This window comes from Daktulosphaira vitifoliae, unplaced genomic scaffold, assembly GCF_025091365.1.
Source record: "Daktulosphaira vitifoliae isolate Bord-2020 unplaced genomic scaffold, ASM2509136v1 Scaffold_1, whole genome shotgun sequence".
NCBI classification, from domain to species: Eukaryota; Metazoa; Arthropoda; class Insecta; order Hemiptera; family Phylloxeridae; genus Daktulosphaira; species Daktulosphaira vitifoliae.
Window position 1 is genome coordinate 30,378,687 of NW_026099572.1, and position 24,575 is coordinate 30,403,261.

Here is a 24,575-nt window from a genome sequence, read left to right on the forward strand (position 1 = left end):
TATGAAGTGTGGGAAGGAATTGAGTTTGGTCATAGGAGGTTTTAGATTTCTGCTTCTTTTCTAATAATCTTTTTCTGGCAATATTATGAGTTTCTTGCATGTTTCTTTTTAATTCGAATTGATAGTCTGTATAATTATACTGTGGTTCCGGTTCTCGGGTAAATGATGTTGGGACTTGGGCTTCATAACCGTATAAAAGTTCGTAGGGCTGGTATCCCGTGGCAGAATGAGTTGTTGAGTTGTAAGTGAACATAGCAAATGGAACATAAGTGTCCCAGTTTCGCTGATCTTTATCTACGAAGTGTCGAAGATACTCACCTAAAGTCCGGTGACTTCTCTCGAGACTTCCATTGCTCTGCGGCCTATAGGGAGTTGTAGATGTTTTTTTTATTTTCAGTAGACGACATGTTTCTTTAAACACATCACTAAGAAATTCGGTGCCACAATCAGTAACGAGATTCTGAGGGATACCATGTAAGCATATGAATTTGGTTACAAAATGATAAGCAACAGTGTTTGCTTCATGATTTTCCATAGGGACAGCCCATGAAAATTTTGTAAGATCATCTTGAAGAGTTAGGATGTAGGCATTGTTATGAGGTGTACGTGGAAGAGGACCGACTACATCCATAAAAACTTTCTCAAAGGGCTTTGAAGAGGTAGTAGTAATTACCATCGGTGCTTTTACATGACGATTTGTAGTCTTGTTTTTCTGACATGATGTACATTTTTTTATAAACTCAGCCACGTCATGATTCATACCGATCCATGAGTGTTGTTTCTTTAATCTATTGATAGTTCGTGATATACCCTGATGACCACCTAAGGGATTTAGGTGAAATTCTTGAATGATATGAGATTTTTGTTCTGATGAGTATTCAACTAGAGAATAGAGAAGAATGTGAATGTTAGAGTCTCTGAAGATATAGTTTATGATAGATCGAACATTTAACCAATCTAGACCAGTATCTATTTTAGGTAAAGCTATTTTATCTAAATGATTTACATGACAAAATTCTCGGAGATTTTGTAGGGCAGTGAAAATAATTTCGTATTTTGGTTTCTGCCAAATCTTCTCTTTTATTATTATGTAGAGGATAAATCTATTGGATTGTTTGAGAAAAGCGATTTCAGTAACATTCTTGTTTTGTTTCCGCAGACTAGATAATTGCCCAAATTGTCGACGAAAATCTAAAGCAATTCCTTTTGATAACTTGAGATCTTTGGATACAAAATTTGCCAGATGATAGTCTGAGGGTGCATTCAACACCTTCCCATGGGTTTCTACTATATTTTTAGGAAGATTAGAATAATGGCTGATATTGTTCAATACGTATTGACACGGAGATTCTGTGATGGTTTCATTAATATTGGAAAATGAAGATGATTTTGGATATTCTGGAGTTAGTGAATGTTCTGAATTTTCTGGAGTTAATGAGTGTTCGGAATATTCTGGATTTCGTAAATGTTCTGGATTTTCTGAATTCATCGATTCGGTTACTGATTTACTTGTTGAACGAGTAGTTACCTGATGGATTCTACTCAAAGCATCAGCGTTGGTATTTTGTGATCCTTTTTTATAGTGCACTGTGTATTGATACTCTTCTAGTTTTAATCTCCATCTGGTTAACCGGGACCCAGGATCTTTGAGGTTAAATAACCACGTGAGAGCACGATGATCTGTGACAATTGTGAATTTCTGACCAAAAAGATAAGGACCAAACTGTTTTACACCCCATACAATACTTGTTAGTTCCTTTTCGGTGGTATTGTAGTTTTGTTCTGCCTTATTTAATGTTCTGGATGCGAATGCTATAGGTAAATCCTTTCCTATAGGACCTTGAGACAAGATACAACCTACGGCATAGTTGCTAGCATCACAAGTGAGGACAAAGGGTTTCTCAAAGTCAGGATATTGAAGAATTGGAGCTTATGTTAATACGCATTTTAACGTCTGAAACGATTCTTGGCAAAGGTCACTCCAAGTAAATGGGACATCCTTTTTTAAGAGAGCTGTCAAAGGTTTCGCAATTTCCCCATAATTTTTAATAAATCGTCGATAATAACCGGATAATCCAAGAAATGACTTAACTTCCTTAACATTTTTAGGTACGGGAAAATTTTGAACGCATTCTATTTTTCTTGGATCAGGTTTAACACCTTGGTCTGTAATAACATGACCTAGGTATTGAGTTTNTATGTAATAAAATGACCTAGGTATTGAGTTTCCTTGCGGAGAAATTCACATTTAATAGGTTGTAATTTTAGATTATATTGTCTAAGTCTATCAAAGATTTCTGTGAGCTTTTGAGAATGATCGTCTAAATTTTTAGCATATATGATTATATCATCTAAGTAAACGAAAGCTTTTACTCCATTTATGCCAATTAAAACTTTGTTCATCAGGCGTTGGAATGTGCTTGGTGCACCTTTCAAACCAAAAGGCATACGAATAAATTCAAAATGACCTTTGTCAGTCGAAAAAGCGGTTTTTTCACGGTGTTCGGGTAACATAGGGACTTGATAATAACCATTTGCTAGATCAAGAGTACTGTAATAGCGAGATTTNAACCATTTGCTAGATCAAGAGTACTATAATAGCGAGATTTACCAAGCTGATCTAGGATATCAGTGATAATAGGAAGAGGATAGACATCTCCTTGAGAGACCTGATTGATTTTTCGAAAATCAACGCAGACGCGATATTTAATATTTCCATATATGTCTGGTTTTTTTGGTACTACTAATAATAGCGCATTCCATGGAGATTCACTAGCAGCTATAACTCCCTCTTTCTCGAGTTGTGCTATTTGTTCATTAATCTCATTCTTGTGTTTGTAAGGGAGTCGATAGGGCTTGTCCATTATCGGCTGGACATTATCAGGTGTTTTAATTTCGTGATATACCGCTGTAGTATGCGTAATTGGATCCCCTTCTAAATGGAATACGTCGGAGAACTGACTGCAAATGCTTTCCAATGAATTTCGTTCTTCATTGTTCAGATGATCAGTACGAAGAGCTTGCTTAAGTCGACTAATTCTGCTTCCATCGAAGTTACTTTGGGATTGTGACTGCGTAATATTTATAGATACTTCTAGATATTCTTCGTAATTAAGACTTTCGAGATTTGGTATCTGAAGATGTTCGGGTTGTTCTGACTGATTTAAAATAGAAAGTAATACACGATTGCCTTTGACCTGAGTGACGACATTTCCTCTTACGAGGGTTTCGTTAATTGACTGAGAAGGAATTAAGAGCATGGTGCCTTCTTTAATAGTTGAAGCTGGTATGGTAATAAGAGTTTCTGATCGAGGAGAGATAACAATACCGGCTGAATNGTGGAGAGATAACAATACTGGCTGAATTAGGAATGATTAATTCATTGGTTCCATAATTTATGAGAGTCTGATGTCCAACTACGAAAGGTTTTCCTAGGATACCGTCATGAGGTATGGGAAAGTCAGGATGAATTAAATGGAACTCTGCTTGAAGGAATTGATTATTTAGTTGTATAGTTAAGGTAGTCATTCCTAATGTCATAACTAGTTGGTCAGTTATGCCCTTCAAATGATATATTATGTGATCATAAAAAATCACATTACTTTTAAGAGATGATACTTTAATAAGGTTTAGGTCACTACCGGAATCAAGTAGAAGTCTGGCAGTGCCCGAGTTTGTCTGATGAATTGGGTAGACAACATGGTGGTTATCTAATTTTGCGGTAAAATGGAGAGATCGGCTAATTTGATGCTGCTGACAGGTTTTCCGCCGAAAGTTGCCTGTCGTGTCTCGTTTCCCGCATTAGATGTCTGTGGTTNCATGTCGTGTCTCGTTTCCCGCATGAGATGTTTGTGGTTCTGGTGTTGATTGTGATTGTTTCTTGTTGTTAACCCATTAGCGTTTTCTGCATACTTCTAAAGTGTGTCCTGATTTTTTACAATAACGACACACAACTATTTGAACGTGTGATTTGAAGTAGACCTGCAGTCTTTTGCTAAATGACCAGTTTTTGTACAATTAAAACACATAACTTTTGACTTTCCTCCTGTTGTAGGGGTCAACTTCCTAGATTCGTGCCATGATTTTCGGACACGCTCTTCTTCACGGGCGGCTTGAATAGCCTTCTCTAATGTTGGTGGATTGCGAGCTTTTATAAAGTCTTTAAGATTATTTAAACCTTCGGTGAANGTGAGCTTTTATAAAGTCTTTAATATTATTTAAACCTTCGGTGAACACTTGGACTGTTTGAGCTTTAAGGCTTTGGTCAAGGGCAGTAGCTGCTTCAGTGCTTTTTCCATTTGTTTCTTGTTCTAAAATTTGTGATTGTAGACATTCTACACGATTGGCATAAGAAATAACATCTTCATTAGGAGCCTGTTTGGTACAATATAGCTCTAGATAGAGATGAGTAGTTGTCCTCTGTGGTTCTAAAGTGGATTTTAGAGTATTTTTTAAGTCAGTCCACGATTGGATTTCTTTGAATTTGATTGCTTGTCTAGCTTTGCCGGATAGACGTACTTGAATACCTTTAAGAAGCTTTTCCTGTGCTGTTGAGTCTGCGCACTCTATGGCAAACTCACATTTTTCTAAAAATATTTCAAGATCCTCTGAACTGGTACCATCAAACGACTGTGGTAATAGACGTAGGGCAGCCTCTAGACTTATCTGATTGTTGGCCATTTCACGAGGTAGGGGAAGAGGTTGATTGAGGTTCGGTTCGATAAATAAAGACTGAAATTCTGGAGACTGTACGATAGATTTCTGTTTGATAGGAATAATTGGATTAAAATCAGAAATTGGATTTTGGACTTGCTCTAATTTTAACAAGGTTTGACTACACTGACCTAAAAAACTGTCGGTGTCACCTAGTTTACCAAAAGTTGTATTTAAAAGTTCAGAAGAAGATTCAAGAAGAGCATCACCTTCAGTTAATAAATTTTCTATAGGAGGATTAAATGACAAAGTTAAACGTAAATTACGTGAAGGAGGTTTTGAAATAGATACTTTAGTATTACAGGATGGTTTGAAATCAGGATCAACTGATTTGTCGTCGATAGGACTACTACTTTTACTACTAGAATTACTCATAAACAATATTTATAATACTATCTTAAATTCCAAAGCTGAGCTGATTCCACAAAAGATAATTAAATAATAAACATGAATAAAAAATAGATAAATGTAAATTATATAAATATATAAATAACTAACTAATTTACCCCCAAGATTTTCTGATACTTATTTATTAAAAAAAAANAACTTGACTTGTGGGTTTTTAGTGAATTTTTTTAATATTTTTGTAATATATATATGAGTTCGGGCGGCAGCGAAAGTATATAAGTTGATAGTGAACGAAATAACAGTAGAAAATACTAACCGTTCATTGTATTAAATACAACAAACAAGTTTTATTTGTTGTTTATTATTATTATTTTTGATTTGATTTTCTTGAAGTTGTTTGATTTTTGAAGATTTTCTGTATTTTGAGTTCAATGCTTTTCTTGAGATTCTGGAGTTTCNTATCTTATTTTTGATTTGATTTTCTTGAAGTTGTTTGATTTTCTGTATTTTGAGTTCAATGCTTTTCTTGAGATTCTGGAGTTTCTGATGAGTTATTTGACTATTGTTTGCGTAACTTTTATAATAAAAATAAAAATTATTCTTTTTCGGCACCAGTCTCTTCGGTATCGCACCGCTGCCACCAAAATTAATGTTACGAGAGTAACAAATAGAATAAAATAAAATAGTATTGCCGAATAATTAATTAGTTTATTAAAAATAAAAGTAATAGTAATCGCACAATAGTTGTCAAATGACTAACGATGCTCTGAATTACAACAGTCGCAGTCGGCCCACTTTCCGGTTTTGCAATACCGAAAAATATTTTATAAACATATTCTTTTAGGCCGACCTCAATTACAATTCAATCTGTTATTACAATTGTGGGACAATAATAAAACTAAGTTAAGTATTCATAACAATATAAATTGTTGACAATGTTATAGACTATAAATTTAATTCTTACACATTTTTTTAAACTAATTAGTTTTCGAGCAAAATTTAAAATTATACTACATTTTATCAATTTGCCGAAATTGGAATATTTACGAATACTACATTATATTTAACAAACATTTAGAGATACGAATACAACTTTTATACAAAAATCGTTTATTATTAAATTATTAACAAATTCAGCACAAAACCGTGGTGTGGGCTAAGCACCCCCCCCCCCAAATTAAAAATACACAGTTGAAAAAAAATTGCTGATGTTACAAATGTATAAATTATCCTAATTGTTTTTTTCAGTTTCAAAATTCTTTACATCATAATAAAGTTGATTTTTTGCTGTCGGGATACTTATTTTTATAATCCTTGAAAATTTGTAATAAATACTGTTTTTGATTTTCATCATTGGTTAAAATTCTGTTCTATTCTGTTATAAGTTGTACAGTGTAAAAAAAAATATTGATTCATTCAATACATCAAACAGTTATAACAACATTTATGTATACTGACTGATTATAATATATACAATAATAAATCACAAAAAGAGTATAAAATAAATTGTAATATACTGTATTACACATAGACTGAAAAGTCCCAAAGAAAACACGGAATTTTCATTATGCAGAACGCAGTGGACGTCCAAATACAGCAATAACCCCAGAAAATATTAATAAAATTAAGGTGTCCTGGAACATGAGTCGTTCGAAAATTGAAATTACTTAATTGTAATGCCCATCGGGTCAGTTTTGATTTCTTGTCTTTTGTTTTGTAAAGCCAGGTCAATGCTGAATTGTCAGTAAGGAGTTCAAAACGGCCGGTTTCTTAATAGGGTCGGAATTTATCGACTGCCCAGATAATGGCTAAGCATTCTCTTTCGACTGCTGTATAACGCTTTTGTGTCTCACTTAACTTTTTGCTAGCGTAGGCGATTACTTGTCTTTCCTCAGGTATGTCACCCCGTTGGAAAAGAACAGCTCCTACACCTATTTCGCTTGCATCGGTTTGGAGGCAAAAGGGTTTACCATAGTCAGGAGGACAAAGCTTTGGGGAGTCGTACAGGGCGTTCTTTATGGTGTCAAACGCATTCTGTTCATTACCTGACCATTTCCATCTAATACCTTTTTTTAATAGATGAGTGAGGGGTGCGATGGTGTCAGCATAGTTGTTTACAAACTGGCTGTACCAATTGCATACCCCCAGAAATCTGCGAAGCTCTTTAACTTTGCGTGGAGTTGGGAATTCTTTGATGGCCAGAAGTTTTTCGGGGTGTTTTTGAATTGCGTCTGCGTCTACCAAGTGCCCGAGGATAGAGATTTCGGTAGTACCTATTCTACATTTCTTGGGGTGGCACGTCAGTCCATGTCTGCTCAGACGTTCAAGAACTTTGGCTAAGTGATTAAGATGGTTGTTAAAGCTATCCGAATATATAACTATATCGTCGAGATAAACTTGAACAAAATCATCTAAGTATCCTCTTAAAACCTCGTTCATCAGTCTAACAAAAGTCATGGGGGAATTCTTTAAACCGAATGGTAAAACTCTGAATTGATAGAGACCTTTACGTGTTCGAAAAGCTGAATACTTCCGGGAATTTGGGTTCAAAGAAACTTGAAAATAGCCGGACTTAAGATCAAGTACGCTAAAAGTTTTTGCACCTCTCATGTTCCGTATCATGTTATTTAAGTTTGGCATGGGATAAGCATCAGATTCAGTCACTTCATTAAGCCGTCTGTAATCAATGCAAAGTCGAGGCGAACCATCATTTTTCTTTGCAAAGACTATAGGTGTGGCCCAGGGTGACGTACTAGGTTCTATTAGGCCTTGCTCCTCCATGTCCCTTATCATGTCGTTGATGATATTCTGTTTGTCGGGTGGATAAGGGTACGGGGTTTAAGCAATGGGTGTATGGTCTCTAAGTCGGATTTCGTGATCAATGATTTTCGTGCGGCCTATTGAACCATCAAAAACCTCAGAGTATTTAGAAATAACGTCTGCTAATTGTTTTCGTGTGATAGGATCGCCCGAAATTTGAATTTCAGAAAAATCTAACTCTTTGGGACTTTGTGGAATCATAGGGCCTGTCCAGCNGTGGAATCTTAGGGCCTGTCCAGCAAACTGATGTTCGCTTAGGGGTGCCTAAGTAAATGGTGCCTGCTGAGTAGTCCCACGCGACTTCGTTTTTCACGAGGAAATCGTGTCCTAGTAGGATATCGCAGTATAAATTGTCCAGAGTCGAGGCATCAAAGTTAATGATGATATCTGTGACCCTGGCTTCGAAGGAGGCGTGACCACTAGTAGTTTGGCTGTGGCCGTCTGCCATTTGAACTTGTGAAGTTGGTCCGGGGATTGTTTTTCCGAAAATTCTCGAAATTTCAGGTCTGACGTACGATTTTTGAGCCTGGGAATCAAGAAGAGCAGTGACGAAACCTGATTCGAATTCCAACTCTATACAGGGTGTTGAAATTCTATTTTGGTTTTTGTCTAATACAGTTCGTATAGACGCAAGTCCAGGACATTCGGGTTGCTCAAGATGAGTAACATTTCGAGTGTCTTGTTCTAATCTGTCAATACGTGTATTAAAACTAACTTTCCTACCCTTGTGGTGGCAATCGTTTTGTGTGTCAAAACCCAAAGTGATTTGTTCGAAACCTAACGGTTCCTTTGGGGAGGTATTTTGGTTTTCGGAACTATGTGACCTAATAACTTCGTTTTGACTAGCTGTAGAGTGATGATGGTTTAACTCGATTACTCGTGGTGATTTGTGAAATTCTGAACCGTTGGTTGTTCTTTGGTCAAGAATATCAGAGCCAAGGCCAGGGTGATGTGGGTGATTTGGTGATTTGAGTAATCGGTTGTGTGGTGAGGTAAGATTAGCTAGGTCTAANAAGTCTAACGATGTATAGGTTGACACGAGTGGTTGAGAATTAGCGGTAATGTCTACTATATCATGATCAATCACTTGAATGTCAGTTGATTCGTTTACCGAATTATCAGAGCTGAGTACTAGCGTTTAGGAAACTTGTAGATTACCGTCGGAAAGTGATGAGTGACCCGAGGGCTGGACTAATTCCCACGGGCTTTCGACCCGTTTCCCGAGTGCTTAGTTGGGCATTCACTGTTCCAGTGTGGTCCCTTACAATGCTTACACGGGAGCGGTGGCTTTGTGGGTGGGTTTTTGTCTGGGTGGGTGGCCGATTTTGTAAACTCTTGTTTGGGTTTACTCGGTTGGTGATATGATTTATTCACCTGCCTAGACGAAACTGAATTCAGGGGCTCTTTAGTAAAAACTAAGGACCTATCTAAAATTTCAGCTAGCTGTTGAAGATGAGAAAATGAGGAGGGGTTTTGTAACCGGACATGGGCTCTGAATTCGTCTCTCATAAGATCTATGACATTGTCTAATATCTCAAATTCAGAAAGACATGTTCGAACTCGACGATATAAAAGGTGTTTCTCCATTACATAATCGGTCAGTGTTTGGTATAAACCTTGACGAACTGATAAGATATCTGTACGGAGGCGAGACTGAATGACGGGGCTATCAAATTTATTAGTGAAACTATTTTTAAATTCGGCCCATGACATATCAAGAACTACAACCTTTTTCCACCATGTTGCGGCTAACCCAATTAGTTGAGGCTCAACTGCGCGAACCCATGTAGCAGGGTGTATATTTGCTTCATGCAAAATACGTTCTGCCGTCATAAGGAAGCGTGCTGGGTCCTCCTCCTTGTTACCCGAGAATTGAGGGAGTGATGCTCTCGCAGCCTTTAAGTCGTGCAGTGGTATTAGTAACGTGTGATTACCTCTAGAATCGCAGTCATCATTACCAAACTGTACGGTACGGTCTGGTTGGTTCATAAAACGCAAATCAGTGCCAGTAAATCGTTCAGTGCGGTAATGGGGCTGATAATTCCTAGAGTTATTACTACCCATTTGGTTGTTTGGGTCCCAACCCGTGCTATTCAATAATGGACGTGTTTCCCCCGTTAAGTGACGTACAGTGTTACCGAGTGTCGTCAGCTGTGGATTTAGTTCCTGCCTAATCTCATGTTCGGTTTGTGCTAACCTATCATAAAGAGAAGTTTGCTGACGATCGGTAAATGGTCTGTTTGTATTACGGTTTGGGTTGACAGCGTTATCATTAATTGGTGCCGGGTCTACAGGTCTAAACACAGATAATTTAATGGACTGAATGTCTTGCTCGATAGAAGAGATTCTATTGCTAATCTTATTTTGTTNAAAGATTCTATTGCTAATCTTACTTTGTTCCATTTGAAAACGTGACAGGGCTGTTTTGAAAGCGGTTACTCTCAGTTCGAGATTCCCTAATGCTGTTTGGGTGCGAATATTATCCCTAATAGCACCTATCTCTTCATTTGCCGAATACATAGAAGCGTTTATGTCGGGTGCCTGGGTATTCGATACACCAAAGTTGTTTGTGGTAGGGTGGATGGTTGTGAATGCACTGATTGTGGGTGAACTTTGTAAAGATAGTGCATTCGTATGTGTGGGTGTGCGATGAGGGGTGAGTGATCGCAGGTGGTCCTCATAGCCAACACCACCATAGGATTGGTCTAAAGGATTCACTTACCCTTCACTATCCCTATTTCGTGCTACCGTGTTATTCTGGGGCATATCTACTATATCAACCGGGTCTAAACCGTGAGTCTCTGATGCTATAATAGAAACATCTGCTAGAATAGGTGGCCGGGGTGGTAGGAGGGTGGTGGCTAGGTTATTCCCTTCCACCCTAATTAAAGCCTCAAGAATACAAAGTAGGTCATTACGGCTAGCGGTGTGAGGAATATTCCTGAAAGCACATTCGCGTTTGATCTCGGTGAGAGACATTTTGTCTAATGTTTTTGCCATTTCCGAATTTAGTGTAAATAAAAGTGGTGAAAAGAAAGAGTAGAAAAGAAAAAAAAAACTAAGTGAGTTAGTATGTATTTAATGGAGTGGGTATTAGTTATATTTATATATATCTATATATAAATTCAATACAATCACTATTCCTATTAAATAAGAAGAAATGTTGAAAGAAGCAACAAAACACTGAAACTAAAATATTTATTAAATAAACAAGAGGAAAAATAAAAACAGAAAATATTTTTTTGAAAAGGGGGATGAATGAAAGAGGAAAAAAAAAGTTTAAATAATTAACAAAATTAAATTTGCTAATAGTATAATGAATATGAGTGATAAAGGGGAAAGAAAAAAAAAAGCTAAAAAATTTTTTTTTTAAAGGAAGCAATAGCTAATTAAGACTTGAAAAAGAAAAAAAATGTGTGTGTATATGTTAAGTATTTATGTTTATGATGTGATTTTTTTTTTTTAAATAAGAATAATGAAATGTGAAGGGCAAAAAAAAAAAATTTTAAGCTAGTGGGAATTGACAATAAATAAATAATATAAATATTTTTATAAATTCAACACTGTCACTATCTTTTAATAACTGATTTTTTTTTTTTAATTTTGATTGTAAACTAAATTTATTTTATCGGAAATGGGGAAAAACTTTTTATTTGACAACCGCTATACGTTGCTGTAGTAACACTCAATCTATTAATTATACTTCTGATGGCTTTAGTTTCTTTTCAGAAAAAAAAAAATAATATATATAGTAATGTTTAACCACAAAATGTAACTAATTGTACTGTGTTAATCGAAAATTAGATGTATTTTTCTATAGAATATAGTATACGCTAATTACGTAAACAAACAGTACGGATTAGTTTTAGTTTTAGTTTTAGTTATTATTGAGGTGGACATAATGCCCATGCACTCAGACCTGTTGGTCCATTGTGCGCACCTCATACCGAATTGTCTTGATTCGGTTTACCCACCTAAGTGTTATCACCAAAGTGTTAATACATTACCAACCATAAAGTCACCTCTAGAGATGACCAAAGAGTCCTGTCTTTCTGGCGAAATTAAGTATCTCCCTGGGTTTTAGGTTTTTAATATCCTCTTTTTCAGGAAATGGTTTATTCAAGTAGTTTGATCTTAGTGTGGACAAGGCTTCACATTCGCACATGATGTGAAATGAGTCTTCCTCTTCTACTCCACATTTTCTGCACAATGGTGATTCCGATACCCCCATTGCGTTAAGATGCTTAAGCAGGTGACCATGTCCTGTCAGTAGACCAGTCAGGGTGCTTATTTGATGTCTAGTCATGCTATTAAGATCACCCAGCAATAAACCAGGGGTCTTGATAAACATTTTAGATTGTCTAGGTACTACCAAGTACTTCCAGATTTTCCTGTGTTGTTCTCTGCACCAATTCTTGGGTAACGCTTTGAGCGATTGCTCAGTGAGCCCTACCACTGGTTCTGGTCCAACATAGGTGTTCTCTGCTCCTTTCCTGGCTAGAAAGTCAGCATTCTCATTTCCAGTGACACCGTTGTGTCCCGGTACCCACGCTAGTGTAACTTTGTTGAACCTCGATAGTGATTCTAAAGTTTCCCTGCATTCGAGGACCAGCTTTGAATTCACCTGATCGTTACAGAGTGCTTTCAAAGCCGCTTGACTATCACTTAAGATAGTTATCTTCCTATTTTTGTATACCAGCAGGTTCTGAGCCCCTACCAGTATCGCCATCACCTCTGCTTGGAAAACAGAGGGTGTTGTGCCCAATGACATACTGACATTTATTCGTGGCTTTAAGCCCCAAATTCCAGCACCTACCTTTCCTGATTTTTTGGATCCATCTGTATATATCACAAATCCTCCTTTGTCAGTCAGGTGGTTAATATTCCATTCTATACGTGTAGTGATCTCCACTTTGTAGGGAATGTTATTCTTAAGAACCGGTTTGATATAGTCCAAGGGGTATTCTAAAAAGCCCTTGTCTATCTCTTTTAGTATTTTACCATGTTCTGTTGTATCACTCTCCAAAGTCCACATACCTAAGTTGTGGAATCTTAGTGCTGTAGCTTTGGCGTGAGCTTTCACCTCTAGATGCAGAGGAGGCAATCCAATTAGTGCCTCTAATGCGACCGTTGGTGTAGTTCTTAATGCTCCAGTGATGGCAATAGCAGCCATTCTCTGTATGCGACTAAGTTCTTTCCTAGCTGTAATGAGTGCTGTTCTGGTCCACCAGACCAGGGCACCGTACAATATCATAGGTTTAATCACTGACGTGTACAACCAATACATAACTCTTGGTTTAAGACCCCATGTCTTTCCCAAGGCTCTGCTGCAAGTCCACAATGTGTTCATTGCTTTTTTGATTCTTGACTCAACATGTGATTTCCATTTTAGCTTACTATCCAAGATAATACCTAAGTATTTTACTTCTGATTTCAAGCTAATTTCTTGTCCATTCAGAGTAAGAGTGTCTAGGTTGTCTAGTCCTATTCTCTTTCTAGTGAACATAACAACCTCTGCTTTATTTGGATTAACAGATAGACCGTACTTACTACACCATATCTGTATAGTGTTAAGTCTCTGTTGTGCTAAGTCAATAATAGTGTCTGGGAATTTACCCACCACTGTTATAACCAAGTCATCCGCATAGGCTTGTGTATAACAATATTTGTTTAACTCTCTAATAAGCGAGTCCAATACTAGACACCATAGCAAGGGGGATAGAACCCCGCCTTGTGGGCATCTCTGTTTGACACTCTTGATTACTTTGGTCTCATTGAGCTGTCCCAAAATGGAGCGTTCCTTAAGCATGGATTCTATCCACTTAATAATAAGTGGTTCTATTCCACGCTGTTGTGCAGATTCACACATAGCATCGAAGGGAGTATTGTCAAGACTAATCCGAAAGACGCTGTAATCCGAACGGGCTTGAGAATTATCTTATCGCTATAATATGTACATATTTATTTATAAATAATATTTTCCGGTAATAAAATTTTTCGATTATGTTTGTACATCAGACATCGCACATGTACGTCGTTTAGATATGATACGTTAGATATGAACGTCGATTACATACATTCGTCAGTTGAGTGTCATACTGCATAAAGATCGCTTTACACTGCGTATTTGTAACATTTATTAGCGTATTTTTCTTAAAATGGCTCCACGTAAGCATGTTACATTAAAATTACAGGATAAGTTAGAAGTTATAAAATTAATTAACAAAGGGACCAGCTACAGTACTATTTCAAGACAATTTGGGATAGATGTATCTACCAGTGATATTAATAAAAACAAGGAAAAAATACAGAAGTTTGTCATTGAAACGGAAAATTAATAATTACACATACCCATAATTATATTAATATTTTTATACTTTCATTTTTATTTTATATGTTGTATATTTTATATATTCTTTTGAAATTACGAATTTTTACACGATTAATACAGATAAAAATACAATTTCATAATTTAAATTACGATAAAATTGATGTTTTTTTTTAAGCCATAGGTAATCCGAACGACCCCTTTGCCCAATCTTGTTCGGATTATCGAGACCCTACTGTATATATAACAAATTTTTATTGTGATTGACACAGCCCCGCGGTGCAAAGTCCAGCAAGTTGCGCACGGCCGACGACGTTCCGCCGTTAATGATGCCGTAGTCTTCTTCTCGTTGTCAACAAACCGAACCGCACTCGCGCACTGTCGTCATCTACGCTGCTAACCTTTTGACGCCCGAGGATCACGCCGGACATCGCGTTGTCGACACCAGCGACAGTGCCGCGATATTATGCGAAGATCCTACCGCCACCGCTAATATTAATATATATATTTATATATACATTTATAAATATTAATATATATAATTAATGTATATACGTATATGTTAATATTCATTTATATATTCCTACAGCCGACGACTCTGCCGCCGTATATGCCTCGTGTATAATGTTCTCCCCGCCACGACCGCCTACAAAACACGGCTATACCTCATGCATGATACGTTTACGTACTTAGGTCCCTTTACATGTATATATATATATATATTCTAATTACTATTAAAACTTAAATATTAATACACTTTATTCTCATTAAGAGATATGTAGTATATTCATTCCGATTACGGGGATGATTCTCGTATCGTCATTTTTCGTCACTACCTCCGTGTTCCGGAAGTGGGTAATTTACGCGCCTGCTACTTTCCTTGGATGTGGTAGCCGTTTCTTAGACTCCCTCTCCGGAATCGAACCCTGATTTCCTGTTACCTGTTAAAACCATGATATTTGATAGTAACTACTATCATAACATAAAACTAAAAAGTGAAAAATAAATATAGTTTAAAAAAACTAAAAAAACACGCTTTTAAACTATATTTTATACATATTTTCAAGTTTTCAAAAATTCAAAGCCATTTTACTTAACTTTGAGGAGATAAAATAATCAAAATAAGTTTATATTTATATTTAATGTTGAATGAGGGACTAGTAGATTTAATTATTGAGAAAGAGGTATGGGAGGCTGTGGCATCAATAAAAATGAATAAAGTAATAGGATCAGATGAAGTGCCAGTAGAAGTATGGAAAATATTAGTCGGTATTGGCATAAGATGGTTGAAAGATCATTTTAACAAAATCTTATTAGAAAATTTCAAAATAATGGAGGAATAGTATTTTTGTATCGATATTTAAAGGTAAAGGAGACATAGAGGAATGTGGAAATTGAATGTGAAAGTAATTACTAGTAGGATATTTTTTGTTAATAGGTATGAATGATTGACATTTTATTATAATTTTAATATCATCAATTTAATTTATTTAATAATAAAATCATTTAATTCACACTACGCCCATTAAATCATTTAGTTTTATCCATAAACATTATTTTCAGTTAGAACGTACGAGGTAAATGTTTCATCCGAAAAACACGCAGAACTGTTGGTAAACTTATGATAACGATTTCTGGTTGTATAAGCGACCATTTTGGGCTGTCGTTCTCTTGTGAACAAACCTTTCATGCATAATCCTGGTCTTAGGTAAGCTAAAATAAATTAAATTTTCTTAATAAGTATATTATATAATGAATTTAAAGAAAGTACATTGAGGTGTTTTAAAATCAGCGAAATTCCATATCATTTCTCCAAGAAGTGGAATTCCGTCAGTTATTAATGAATCAAATGCCTTAAAATTCTCATTTAGTAATGTTACATGGTAATCTTCACTCCACATTGTTTCTGGAAGCTTGAATTTTTATAAAAACAATGTACAATATTAATTATGAGTATTTGTAAGAGATACTGATCAAGACTTCTTGATATTGTTACGGACAGATTATTCGTCCTTCACCAATATTAACAATTGATAACTATACTAGTGCCTGATTAGCACAAACGTCCCTACAGCTCAACTAAGTATGCGGCGCGCGAGTGTAAACAAATCGATTACATACTTTTCTTGAATTAATTTAAAACATAACGAAGACAGTCGACTATTTAACACGCTTGCGGCAACTTACCTTTATTGATCGTACAGTATTATTGTGGTTATTAAAATAAATACCATTATTATTTTAGTTATTATTATTTTGGGTTGTGTACACTCGTCGCCTTCGCTCGTCCAACTTGGATACAACCACAAATCTTTAGAGATCAAAAGAAAAACACAAAAATTTAACTTCTCATGTCTATGAACTTAAAATAATATAAACTTTAATTTAAAATTAAATAAAAGTGTCAATATTTCCGGAATATTTTCAAAAATTACATTGAAAAAGCTTAACTTGTGTGCAAAAATTGTTTTTTTGAATTCTCCTGTGGGCAGGTCAAGAGGCAAATTTTCAAAAAAATTATATCAAACAAAAGAAAAATATCTAAGGTTTCAATATAAAAAAAATATATATTAATTTGTTCATTTTTCAAAAAGTTATAGCAGTTTTAAGAATTAAAATATTTCATGTTAAACAGTGATTTTTACATAAAAATTACAAGTTTCGTTAAATTCGACGGCCCAATTATTATAGAAGAAAAGGTATCGGAACAAATTTTTTTTTTTTTTGAACTTATAGTATTTATTGTAAGTTTTAATTTGAAATATGTTTAAAAAATACAATATTTCCGGAACATTTTCAAAAATGCAGTTGAAAAAGTTCTACTTTTTTATGTATTATTCAAGTTTTGTAAGCCCACAAAAGTGACGAACAGTTGCTGAATCGGTAACTTTAATGTCTTTCACGGTTAGGTTACTAGGTTCGAATCCGGCTGTGACAATTAATATTTTGCATTTTTTTTAAGTTAGAAAAATATTCAAATTATTTCATTTTTATCTCATTTAGATTTAATAACCTCAATATTATTAAGGATCCCATCACTGTAGTCACCCCCACGAGAAAAAATTTCTTATTCATGTTAATATTATTTTACAATATGTTTCATTTTTTGACGTCGATTTATTTTTCCAACCCTCAATTAACCTACTTTTTTCAACGATATGTCAAATTATTACAATTCAAATTTAATTGAATATTTTAATTCAAAAATTAAAAAAAACTTCCTTAATTAAATAAAAAGTACCTTAAACAGCTTTATCCATACAAATAATCAATATGATTAATTTCTAAAATCTTTAATGTATTTATTGTTGAATTAATTTGATATGATAAAAATATTCAACTGCAAAATCTTATTGACATATCAAACATTTTTTTTTTTGACAAATATCAAAAATTATTTTATATCGAATGTTTTGCAAATTATTGAAAGTAATAATAATATATTTTAAAGGATCTCCCATAGTGACAGATACCTTAAGTGCTATCTATCCCCGTGTATAATATGAGTACGGGATGAATCATACTAGGCAATGCATAATTTATATTTATACCGAGTGTAATCCTGGTAATGAACCAGCTCCATACTCAGTTATCAACACAGGCTTCTCAAATTTTTTATTCCAAGCTTCTACTTCCTTATATACTTGATATTGAATAAGTTCTAAATGCCCCGAATCACTATACCAACTATCGTATCTGTTTACTGTTAAAATATCCATGTATTCAAGCTATAAAATAAATAAATAATTAAATTTTAAATTAAAAAATAATTACTATACGATACATAAAAAAATAGAGTTTTATCAAAACAATTTCTATTGAAGTGACGTTATTTATAATGAAATAATTTTATGTCTATCACAATAAAAATTAAAAGATTTCAGTCGGGATCTAGTTTAGTTAAGAATAGTATAAATTAAAATTTGACATTGATATACTTTACTAATACTTAACGCTTTGATGTTTACTTTTTATATAGAACAGTTGATTTATACAAAAAAAAAAAAAAAATACTCATTGTATTAATTATTAGTATAAAAAGAAATTATTCAAAGAAGATCTTTGTTATCACATCACATGTTTTATAACCTTAAATTTCACATAGTAATAAAGTTGTCATAACAATATCTAGAGACGATCCAAAATAGTACAAAAAGTAAGAAAAAATTAAAAATAAAAAAAAACATAAGGTATGCGTACTTCGACGTGATTAAACACTGTGCACTTGAGTTTAAAATCGAATTTTTAGTTATAAAATTTCATTTTGATTCATTTCCTTGTCAAAATATTTATTAAATTATTAATTGAAAAAAAAAATTACACATTTTTCGATTATAAATACTGCAATTTTTTTATATACAGGGTGATTTTTTTATCATAACCCACTCAATTACTTACAGAATAATAATAATTTAAAAATTTTTTTTTTTTTTATTATCTTTAGTTACACATTATTCTTGAATTTTTAACTATGTAATAATTTTTAAGTTCATCCCTTATGCCTTGGAAGGGGGTCAACTTTGTTTTTTTAAATGGTAACACATATTTTTAATTTAATAAAATGTTTGAGTTTTTAATTTAATAGTAAATGGCATTTGAATTTTTAATATAACTTTATTAGCTTATTAGATATAAACATTTAAAGTTTCAAAATTTTGAGTTAATATACATGTATAATACACATGGGATTGTAAATACAGGTAGCTAATTGGATTTTTATGACATTGCTGTCTCAGTCACGGATTGTTTATTATCAATTATGATTATCAATAGATATACTTTCTGTATTGTCAGTTAGTGTATTTATAAACTCATAACAATGTGCCTTACTACAATTGATAATAACAATGCTGTGTACCTGCTAATATCGATGTTATAAAAAACCAATTAGCTACCTATATTTGTAATCCCTTGTGTATTATACCTGTATATTAATTCAAAAATTTGAAACTTTAAATGATTATATCTAATAAACGAATTAAGTTATATTAAAAATTCAAATGCCATTTACTATTAAATTAAAAACTCAAACATTTTATTAAATTAAAAATATGTGTTACCATTTAAAAAAACAAAGTTGACCCCCTTCCAAGGCATAAGGGATGAACTTCAAAGTATTACATAGTTAAAAATTCAAGAATAATGTGTAACTAAAGATAGTAATAAAAAAAAATTTTTAAATTATTATTATTCTGTAAGTAATTGAGTGGGTTATGATAAAAAAATCACTCTGTATTCTCTGATAGAATTTCTAAAATAGTAAATATTAACAAAATATTTAATTAAGGATATAATGACAAACAGACACTATATTGATATTAATTTTTAAAAAATTCTATTAGAATTATTAATAAAAAAATCGAAGGGAATACTTTTAATTTTTGAGAACAATATTCAATTTTAATACTGTTCAACAACATCGATTTAATCAGACTAGAGAATTTTTATGAATATATATATATTATATATTATACTAATAAATTCTAGTAAAATCCTTCTAAACTTTTCATTAAAGCAAAATATATAAACACGCGGTGTTTCTAATACCAAAAATTTTAAAATTTGTCTTTTAACATTTTAAACGTTTCATACTGTGTAATTATATTTAACAGGTTTTTTTAACGTAAGTTTTTGAACTCTGTGTATGCATCTATTAATTTGTATAAATAATTAGAAGTTGCATCTATTATAGACTATCTATGACAGTGATCATTTTTGTTTTTTTTTTCAACAAATTTTTATATTTAAAATTCTAATAGTATACTAACAGCTTTTGAATTTTTAATTTGTTGGCTGTTAACGAATGTAATTGGACGTGATGAATCCAATTTACGAACATGATTATACAGTTCTCTGTAATAAATTACATAGTTTTAAAGACAGTTGGCTACTATTAAAAAATAAGTTAAATGGTTTATATCTAGGACACTGAATTTGTTATATCATTAAAAGTCTTACTGGAAATATGATATTGAAGCGTTTATGTTGTTTTCAGGTTCATTTGCCAGAGACCACATTATGATACTAGGATGATTCTTATCTCTTTGGATAATTTCTGTCATTGATACCTTATGTGATTCTAACAATGCAGAATCAAATTTTCTGTTTGAAAAACAATTGAAATTATTTAATTTATTCTAATTATTGTTTAATCTTAATTAAAATTTTCGTTCCTTTAAAAAATAATCACCATAATAATTTGGAAAATCTTTGTCATTTAAATATTATCATGCTATATGGAACTCATAGAAAATTTCCAGTAAGGTACAATATTTTTAAGAGAAATCAATAAATATTAATAGATTGCAATAAAAATTACTTTATAGCACAAGCTGCACTTTCCAAGATCACCATTATTCCTTCAAAATCGGCTTGTTGAAGTGTTTCTTCAGCATATGGATAGTGAGATGTCCGGAAAGAGTTAGCGCCTAACCATTTGATTAAATTAAAATCTCTTACACTCAATACATCGTCGTATCCTCTGCCGCGCAACTAAAATTAAAAAGCATCAGTTTTAAAACAAAATATTTGCTTACAGAATGATTTTTTTATCATAACCCAATCAATTATTACAGAATAAACATAATATAATTATTAGCTTGCGAAGCTGAGAAGTTATTAATTTTACAATGATTTTTTGTGTGTGTCTGTAAACACTTTTTCTCAGCTCTCACTGGTACGATTTCTTTCAATAATACATCAAAAGATCAAAAATCGTAACTAGTTATAGACACTACTCATAAAAATTGTAAAAATTTCCCTCGTATCCCGTAAATAGGGGAAATCTCAAAAAAAAAAAACGATTTTTAAAATCTCTAATTTTTGATATTTTTTTTAAATTTTTTTATTTAACGCTGCCAAAACTATTTTAAAAATGACCAAATCAATATAATTTTTTTAAATAGATATTTACATTTCATTTTCCATATTTTTTTTTATAAATCTGAAACTTCACCTGCACACAAGGGAGGATTCAAAATAACAACTTTTTCAAAAAAAAATTAACCTTTTCAATTTAAATTTTGAAAATGTTTCAGAAATACTGACAATTTTATATAAATCTTAAATTAAAGCTAATGTAGTATACTTTAATATGAAAATCAATGTTAATAAAAAAATTATTTTTTAAATGTTTAACTTATTTGTGCTTGTTAGAACTTAACTTTTGAAAATGTTTCGGGTACACTGCGCCTTTTAAATATATATTAAAATACACATTATTTTATGTATTAGAAGTTAAAAAAAATAATGTGTAACGACGACCTATTAATCTTTGTGCAAATAGCAGTCGAATAAGAACAAAAAATTGAAGTTAATTTTTCTTTTGGAATAATTCACTAATTTCTTAAAATTAAACAATGTCTATTGATTTAAACCGAAGCGTTTTTTATGATAGTGATATTAATCACTATCAGATATCATCTATACTTATCCCAACTATTTCAGGTCCATACTGTGCCTTGACCCCACTGTGCTACCATTTTTTAGTTTCGATGCGATGCGAAGCGGAGAAGGTATTGGTTTAACTGTGATGTGTTTTTTTTTGTGTCTGTTACCACTTTTTCACAGTTCTCACCGAACCCATTTCTTTCAATAATACGTCAAAAAATCACAAGGGATGAACTTAAAAATTATTACATAGTTAAAAATTCAAGAATAATGTGTAACTAAAGATAATAAAAAAAAAAAATGTTTAAATTATTATTATTCTGCAAGTAATTGAGTGGGTTATGATAAAAAAATCACCCTGTATATTAGTTAGAAAAAAAGGGAATAATTTGTTATTTATTCATTAGTACTTTGTTCTAATTTAATTTATCATTTTCTTTACTTTGTTTGTCTGTTTTCTTTAACCAAAATATCATATTGTTATTATCATATATGCGTAGTCTTTTTCTTTTCATTTATTATATTGTGAGGTTCAATTTCCAAACTTATATTGTCCTTTGCTTCCGCAAATAGATGGTCATATTATGTATTAATCAAACCAAAAGAGTTACACAAAATCGAAAATTGCCGATACTAAAGCAAGATATAGCCGGCATTGCACAATTACAAATACTGTTAGTTAATTGATTTTTAATACGTCCCTATTCGCAAATGCCTAGTATTATTGTCAGTTATGGTTTTTTCAACAGATATTCTTAAAATATTATCGAAAGGTACATTTTATTGAGTAAACATTTATAAGTACACTAACAGGCAATACAAAAAATATATATGTAATATTGATATCATAAAAAACTAATTAACTACCTGCATTTGTAATCCTTTATATATTATACATAATAAATTTGAAATCTTAAAGTTTTATATCCAATAAATTAATAAAGTTATGTTAAAAAAAAACCAACACAGTGGAGTCGCGGCACATTGATGACGTGGCATAGTTGGATCAAGTATAAGATTTTAAATATGCAATTAGGATTTCGCATATAGCCTATATAATAACAAAATTCTTCTAATTAATATAACAAATATTTATATTTCATTATTAGGTTACGTATGAATAATCAATATATATATTTAAATTAAAAATAAGTTGAAAAAGTTCTTTTATCTATGCGAATTTTTAAGTTTTCAACCCCCTGTATAAAGAGAAATAATTAGATTTAAAAACTAGATTTAGATTTAAGTATGTCGCATAAAAGAAATATATAAATAGTACTTATCCTAAAATAATTATATTGATCCATACATTTTTCAAAAAATTATAGCATTATAAAGTTAAAAATATAAAAAATAATTGATTTAAATGAAATTGGTTCTATAAGAGCTGAAAAAGTGGTAACAGACACAAAAAAATAATTAAATAAAAAAAACACATCATAGTAAAATTAATACCTTCACAGCTTCGCATCAAAGCTAAAATAAGTAAATTTTGATCACTATACGGAAACATATCTAGTGTAAGCGAAAATGCTGCATCAATTTTGAAGTATTATGTATATTATCTAAATTAATAATTTTTTTTATACCAAAAGACCTGTAAATAACTAAAGTCTTATAAGCTAACATTTTTAGGAATAAGAAGATTGTGTTAACTATCAAAATTATACATACGACCCTGTCGCCTTATCTAATTTTCTAAAGCTACAACACAAATTCATTAAATAGAAAATCTTTTTTCAGAATTTCTACTTTTGTCTCAAATTAACACAAACTCGAATTCCCAATATTATAATAAAGGTGTGATACTTAATTCATTGTATAATGTGTACCAAAAATTTTTTATACAAGTAGTCTGAAGACTTCCTGGTTAAAATAGATTTAAATTGTAAAATAAATGTAATACACATAAAATTACTATAGAATCTTCGTGCTTTCCGAATCCTCTTAAATAAATTGATTCGCCATTTAATAATAATTTTTTAGACGTCCATTGTAGAGTTCGAATGCCAATAGGCAACCTATAGACATCATATTTTTCATTCACAATTTTTACCTACACAGTTTTAAAAAAATTGTATTAATTTTATACTCTTTACAAATAAGTAAACACATACTTGAAACGTATACATATACGCAATCTGGTCCTTTCCAGACATAAAAGGCCACCATAAAATAGCATTTGGAACTGAAAACTGACCAATACATGTATGCATTGACGCAACTGCGGTGCGATTTGAATCCAAAAGTGTTATTTCACATTTCTCGTTGTTTCCACCACAAATATCGACTTTAAAAATTACAATACCTGAATAATTAAAAATAATGATTATATTGTCAAATTTTAAGATTAATTGATATAATTTATAAATTATGTTACATATAAATAAATAATAAATTTAATAAGATTTTAGTTCTTAATTGGAAAAAATGACACCCTGGTCACGGTCTACTCCTAAATACGCCACTGTTTTGAAAAGTTGTTAACTAAACATATAATAAACATATAATTTCATGAATAATTTTCACAAAAAACTTAAAGTAAATTTTCAAAAGATGGTTTATTACGAGGTGCAAGGATGCAACCAACAAAATAGTTGTTACACGTATTACGAGTTTTAATTAATATTACTGAGTAATCATAATATAATATTATGTTTCAATTTATTTAACATATTTACTGAAAAATGGAAATTAATTTATAATAGTGAATATAATATTTTAATATTTTGTACTTTTTTTTAGACAACGTAATATTTAAAACATAAATATTACTTTTTTCTGCACGTGTTCAAACAATAGGAGTGTAAATTTTTGAGTTAATATACATGTATAATACAGAAGGGTTTACAAATACAGGTAGCTAATTGGTTTTTTATGACATCGATATTAGCAGGTACACAGCATTGTTATTATCAATGGTAGTAAGGCACATTGTTGTGAGTTTATAAATACACTAACTGACAATACAGAAAGT

The 24,575-nt window shown here is 32.2% G+C and overlaps 1 protein-coding gene across 3 annotated transcripts in view; it reads right to left on the minus strand.

Moving 5' to 3' along the window:
• Nucleotides 1–15,674: 15,674 nt before the first annotated feature.
• The window catches only part of LOC126894033 (beta-glucuronidase-like), a 28,464-nt gene continuing 19,563 nt past the window's right edge, over nucleotides 15,675–24,575 (minus strand). For 2 of the 3 annotated variants that reach the window (XM_050664670.1, XM_050664672.1), the window contains 8 exons: nucleotides 23,716–23,906; nucleotides 23,505–23,654; nucleotides 20,529–20,701; nucleotides 20,168–20,311; nucleotides 19,978–20,062; nucleotides 17,761–17,937; nucleotides 15,981–16,122; nucleotides 15,675–15,922 (listed from right to left, as the gene is read on the minus strand). In XM_050664670.1, coding sequence (XP_050520627.1) covers nucleotides 15,750–15,922; nucleotides 15,981–16,122; nucleotides 17,761–17,937; nucleotides 19,978–20,062; nucleotides 20,168–20,311; nucleotides 20,529–20,701; nucleotides 23,505–23,654; nucleotides 23,716–23,906 — 1,235 coding nt within the window. In that variant the 3' untranslated portion in view covers nucleotides 15,675–15,749. The remainder of the gene's footprint in view (nucleotides 15,923–15,980; nucleotides 16,123–17,760; nucleotides 17,938–19,977; nucleotides 20,063–20,167; nucleotides 20,312–20,528; nucleotides 20,702–23,504; nucleotides 23,655–23,715; nucleotides 23,907–24,575) is intronic. The other variant, XM_050664671.1, reaches the window with a different exon arrangement.